At 43.2% G+C, this 6421-nt stretch overlaps 1 protein-coding gene across 1 annotated transcript; it reads right to left on the bottom strand.

Moving 5' to 3' along the window:
- Positions 1 to 3987: 3987 nt before the first annotated feature.
- Positions 3988 to 6197, bottom strand: SLITRK1 (SLIT and NTRK like family member 1). Its single transcript, XM_064269907.1, has one exon. It carries the CDS (start codon positions 6076 to 6078, stop codon positions 3988 to 3990), a length of 2091 nt encoding a protein of 696 aa, XP_064125977.1. The 5' UTR covers positions 6079 to 6197.
- Positions 6198 to 6421: the final 224 nt, after the last annotated feature.

Below are 6421 nucleotides of genomic sequence, written 5' to 3'. Positions count from 1 at the left end.
GGAAAAATCTAAATTAATAAACTCTTCTTGGGTTCACCAATATAATTTTAACACTTATTAAAATGCCTGACAATTCTAATTATATCTACTATAAATACTGTTAAAAAATACCCTATTATGTTAATGTTAGATCAGCTACTCCAGCTTCCTGCTAGGTAAACATGTAAAAAGGTTAAACGATAAATTTCTATGGCAACAACTTAAATTCTAGGATATTCTTAGTTACAGCAGCAGCCACAGGAGCTAGTACTTTCTTTAAGCCACAGAACTGAGCAGGATATCTTCCTCTTTCCTGTTTTTTGAACTGCAACAGCTAACATCTCTTTTACTTTGATGAGTTGAAGAATGATTGAACTAGATACAGGTATACATGCATGTTATGTGATTACAAAACAAGAAACTAAACATTTTTTAAAATGAAAGTGATATAGTGAGACTGGATATTATATATCCTTTAAATAGAATATATATATATAATATGACAGAGATACTTTATCAAAATGAATAAAACATTCGATGTCTAAATAATTAATGTTCTCACATATAAAATCATTGGTTATCTTTTTCCATTGCTCATTCTAGTCCTTCATGTTGACTTTTAACTTTTTTATTTATTAAAATATTCCGATAACCCCAATCATTTTAGAGTCAATATATATCTAATTTAGATTCAATGATTTGAATTTCTGTAGGTCAGAAATTGATAGAGCACACACATCTCTTTTCTTATATGTTGTCTTCTTATATACTTTTAGAGAATACACTGAAGATAGAGCCTTTGAATGAGGGACAATTTTCTTTCATTGCAAGACGTAGTGGAAATTATAAAGGACCACTGATACATACCGGGTTGAGAAGACACTACTTGGGTCCTTGTTATACTATATTGTTACAGCTATGTATTATTTAAAAAAAAAAAAAAAAAAAAAAAAGCCATATCTAAAGGACAAGTAAATATGGTTCACCAGTTTTTTCAAAGAATGAGGTTTTTGAGTATAACAGAAACTGGATTTAAGCTCCACTATTTTTTTTTATCATTAATGACTGCTTTGAGTTTTTGCTTACTCTCTTTAAGCTTACTCTCTTTCCCATCTTTATAATGCAAATAGTAACATCTTACTAACATACCCTTCTGCTGTAAGGGTTAAATTAAATGTTTATGCAAACCATTTAGCATATGTCAGGCACGCAATGACCATTCAAAAACCATTGTGGTCACTGTTTTGAAAATAATTTGCCTGTTTAACCTTGGCTTCTATATTGTAATTTACTTTTAATAAGGATGAAGGATGAACTGGGAAATTTTCTTCATCTTCTATGAGAGGTTCTAGTTTCTTGACCTAAACCAACTTTATCAGTTTAGGAATTACTATCATGCCTCATTAGATACCGTCCATCGTGTGTCATCATCCACCAGAGACCTTATGTCTACATCTGCCTTGTTTTCTTTTCCTTCTTAGGGTCATCATTTTCTTGACAATATGACTGTGTCCTTCCCTCAATTTTTCCATCATAAATAATTCCGTGGCTTGCCAGGAACCCAGTTGTACTTTCCCTAAAAAGAACGAAGGCTTTCATATGAAAACATAAATGAATAAAATAACTATCCATATCATTTGTCAGAGGATAGCATTGACAACTTTACCACCATGAAATGCAGTCCACACAAAAAATAATTAAGAAAGAAAATGATAAGTGGCCTTAGGAATAGTCATGACTTATGATAACTTTTTTTTTTTTAAGTGTTAAAATAAATAACACATTCCAGAACATCATTGTACTGGGAATGTACTCCCCTTTAGAATATGAGTTCTGGAAGGCCAGTCTTCTAACAACTGCTCTGGCGGGCGTTCACTAGTTGATTTGTTATCCTATGATATATATTTTTATATATACATTATGTGGCCTGCAGTCCTGTAACATACTTCTCGAGGGTGGCTATGTGGTGGAATGCAGACTCCACCAATACGTGTGGTTTTGTTTGATGTTGTAGCCTAAATGCTGATAAAATAGGCTTGTCTAGAGATCCCACAGGAATATGATTGAGGCCAGAGTTACAATGGCTCATAAATTCAAACAGTTCTATGCTCTTCTTGTTAGTTAGTGGGCCACAACCAGAAATCCGGAAGTCGGGGGAGAAACACTTCTTTAGGATAATGATTGATTTCCATAAAGATGAGTGCTTTAACAAATTTCAATATGCAGTTGCTGGGGCGGGCAGGGTGGGTGGGCACTAATTAGTTTTACCATTTTCAGCAGATGTTGAATTCAAAATACCAACAGCATTTCAAATGCCGGTCATTAGGGCTGTCTTTCATTGAAGAATGCTGACCAATGAAATCTCCACTCTGTTTAATGAGACCAATCTAGGCAGTGTCAATTAAATCAAATCTTCACTAACATACTTAATATATCCGCAGTGTGTGGAGAACCAGCAGAAGCAGCAGCGAGGGATTTCCAGTGTTAATAAAGGGATTCACTGCCGCATTAGAAGGGGGCAAAAAAAGAGGAGCAGGGGGGCAGGAGCGAGCTGGGGAAAGATCTTACTCCATGGAAAGAGGAAAGCTGGGGAAGTCGGATCGGGGGAGGAGGAAGAGGGGGACTAAGTAAAGGGTGAAAAAGCAAAGGCCATAGATAAAAAGCCTTAATGTAGCTCAAGGAGGGATTCACCCCCAACCGTTCCCCTCCCAGGTCCCTTCCACCGCAAATCGGATTTACCAGTTGCAAATATGAAGCTGGAAAAATGTAAGGACCCAGAGTTGAAAACATTTTCACTTTAATACTGAAAAAATATGCCATTATAAAATCCTCGAATAGAATTAGTAAGTTTCACGTGCTTCCTCGGTTCTTTTTTCTTTCTTTATAAGTAAGATTTACACCAGCACAGAATTGCTACCAAAAGATCGCAGCCTAAGCACTAGAATGACATTAACTGGTCATGCTTAACTGCCTCAAAATCTTTTCTTATATATATAATTACACTGATACTATAATAGAAATCATGGGTACTTATTTTACATTCAGATGGAAGGCATTATTGGATATGTATAGAAAAATATTCCCCTCAAAAATAAAATAAAATAAAATATCAGCATCAAAATAAAAGGAAGAAAGAACCCAAAAACAACCCGTAAAAACTTCGCTCAACAAAATACATTTTTAACTCATAAACTGGACTGATGACTAGCCATGCAAATGTCTTAAATAAAACTGGTACATTTTTTTTTTCACAGTAAACTTACTCTCTGAACTGCCTACCTATCACAAACAAGAGCGAAATGGCACTTTCTGATTATACTGTATCTTGTTTATAGGAAGTTTGATACGATGGGACTTATCAGGTAAGAGGGCGGGTGCTGTGAACAAGACGCTGTCTCCAGTCGCGGGGGAGGGCAGCGTCCCTGGGGCGCGTGGATTCCATGCGAGCCATGCAGCACTTTTGTTTTTTTGTCTTTTGTTGTTGGTGGTTGGCTTTTGTCAGAAGTCAAAGTTATTTATTTACAATACATTCATGCCTTCGTGCAACTGCCCATCCCTGCATAGTCAACAGGGAGCCATCCTGCCCCACTCCTCGCGGGGTTAATCCACAGGGGAAAAACAGGTATCTATCGCTCTGTATAGATGTGGATATGCGTATACACGTAGAGAATCGCATCAGCCCGCCCCTCGGGGCCCTCAGTTGACTGCTAGGGCAGAAGTGGGCTCCTTGAGCAGGGCCCCCGCTGGGCTTTCTCTCAAAAGGGTCTCCCAGCAAAGAGCCAGCTGGCTGCGCTCTCCCAGCTCCCCACAGTCTGCGCTTTGTTTCCAAAAGGAAGCTCAGTGGCCAGAGCCTCTGAGTCGAGCTAGTTCAGAGTTACTTATTCACTTATGTCCATCAAGCCTTGGGGCCCGCTGGACTTGGGGCAGGGCCCCTTTAACCCCTGGGATGCCGGCTGAGCGGAAGAAGGTCTCGCCTTCCAGCTCCCCTCCTCCACCCTTGTGGGGGTCTTAGTCTGAGAGCGAGTGAGAGCCACAGTCATACACCCTGTGGGCCCCGTCTGCGTTGTAAGGTCCATTGTGCCAGTAGGAAGAGTCACAGACTGTCTGTAGGGAATTAATTTCGGACGCCGAGGAGTTGGCGTCCCTTCTCTTGGACCGCTTTCGGTTCCTCAGGATAAACACGAGCATGCCCACCACCGTGAAGGCGGAGGTGACAAACACCAGCAGCAGTCCCGGGACCAGCACGGAGATGGATACCCTGCTGGTATCTAGGTAGGAGTTGGAGTGCGTCCCGGTCTCCGCCAACCCAGTGCTGTTTTTACTGTGCGAAGTTAGTGTGGGCGAGATCCTGGCGTACAGCTGAGGGCAGATCTCGTCATTGGAGAGGAGCATGAAATCCTTCCTAAAGAAGTTCACCGGGGTCTCACACTTGAGGTCGCTCATCAGCACTTCGGAACCCAGGCGTTCTGCCCACTGCTTAAAAGGCACAATAGTGCAGGAGCACTCCCAGGGGTTGCCGTGCAGGTCTATTTGGATGATGGAGGTTAACTGGTCCAGCACCCCTGCCACCGGGAGGTACATGAAGTAATTGTTGTGCAGGCTGAGCTTAGAGAGTGAGACCCCAGCGAACACATCCACGGGTAGGGACCTCAGCAAGTTGTTGTTGAGAATGAGGATCCTCAGTTTGGGCATGGCATGGAAGGTGCCAGGGAGGATGAGTTGGATCGCGTTGTACTCCACGTTCAGATACTCGAGGTTCTGCAGGCCCGCGAATTTCTCCCGGGACAGCGTGTCTAGGTAGTTGCTATCCATGTACAGCCACCTGAGGTCCAAGAGATTCTTGAAAGTGTTGTTCTCCACGCTGGCGATGTTATTGTTACCCAGATCCAACAAGATGAGGTTCTTGTAATCCACAAAGTGTGATTTTCGGATGCTGTGGATCTTGTTATCTCGCAGGAATAGCTCCTGCACGTTTGAGAGCTTGGGTTTCAAATCAGCCAAGCTGCTCACGTTCCGGTTGTTGCAGTTCATCTTTAAACCCGACCCTTGGATGTGGTCGCAGCTGCAGCCCCCAGGGCAGGGCAAACCGCTGGCTGGGGGTCTGTTTCTGGCGCTGCCGGCCGCTAAGGCTGCCGTGGGTCTGATCTTGATCTGCCAGTTACCTGGGATCTTTGTACCTCCGTTCGGAGCGGACCCTGGGGTGGCATGATCTTCTTGTCCATTTGTCTTGAAAGGAGTTGGCAGGGGGCCAGGAGCGAAGGTCTCTTCTTGGGCAGGGGGGGCCGGGAGACTAGAATCCACTCGGTTTTTCAAAGGACATAAGTCATGTTCGGTGGTTTCATTGAGGTCTTTGCCCTGCAGTCTGGTGGGGGCTTCGCAGACCACTCGGCCGATCAGGGCATTTTTAGGAATGTTTTCGAGCCATTCTTTCAGGGAAAGCAGATCACAGGTACAGTCCCAGGGGTTATCCTCTAGCAGGATCTCGGCAATGCCAGGTATTTGCTCCAAGACCTCCTCATAGGGCAGGGTTTTCAGCCTGTTTCCCCGGAGGTCCAGGTGGGTGATGGGCACATACTGGAACACGTTGGCAGGTAGGGTGCTGATTAGATTGTCATTTAAAATGAGCACCTCCAGCTTGTTCAAGTCCTGGAAGGCCCCCGGGTCTATATCCCGTAATAAATTAAAATCAGCCTGGAGGTATTCCAGATCGTCTAGCCCCAGAAAAGTCTGCTTTCGAAAAGACTTGATCTTGTTGTTGTTGATGTGCAGCCTTTTCACCAGCTGCAAGCCCAGAAAAGCCCCGGGAACGATTTCATGCAAGCCATTGTTCTCCATGTGCAAACTAACCGCGTTATAAAAGTTGGCGAACTCATTAGGGAAAAGTCGAGTGAGGGAATTGCCATGCAGGAATAAATGGTAAAACTGGGAAGTCGGGGCGGTGAAACGCTGCAGACTTGTAAAGCCCTTTTTTTCACAGTCTACGTGTAGGTCCCCTTCTATCTCATTGCAGGAACAGATCTTCTCTTTGCAAACGTCCCCTGTAACGTTTCCAGCGGCAAAACAAAGAGACGTCTCCAGCAACAGAATCCAAAGCAGCATTTTTAAAGCGAGCAATTCATCCCCGATCTCATCACAAAGTAACAGCGACCATCCTGCTCGCCACAGACACAATTCAAGTTCATTTAGTGCTCCAATGTCCGAACCCAGGCAAGGAGAAGAAAAGGGTTTGGGGGGGTGGGGGTGGATTCCTTCCTCCCTAACCCCCCCGCACTGCAACAGCCCAGACGCCAGTCAATAATTATATCCACGAACTATCCAGGCACGTAGTGCAAAGCAAGCAAAAAAAAAAGAGAGAAAAGAAAAAGAAAAACCGACTCCCCCTCAACCCTTTCAAAACAATCAAAAAGAAGTTAAATATATGCATATAAATTCAAAAATACAC

Source organism: Loxodonta africana, chromosome 17, assembly GCF_030014295.1.
Source record: "Loxodonta africana isolate mLoxAfr1 chromosome 17, mLoxAfr1.hap2, whole genome shotgun sequence".
Taxonomy (NCBI): Eukaryota; Metazoa; Chordata; class Mammalia; order Proboscidea; family Elephantidae; genus Loxodonta; species Loxodonta africana.
This window is presented reverse-complemented; position numbering and strand designations above follow the sequence as displayed.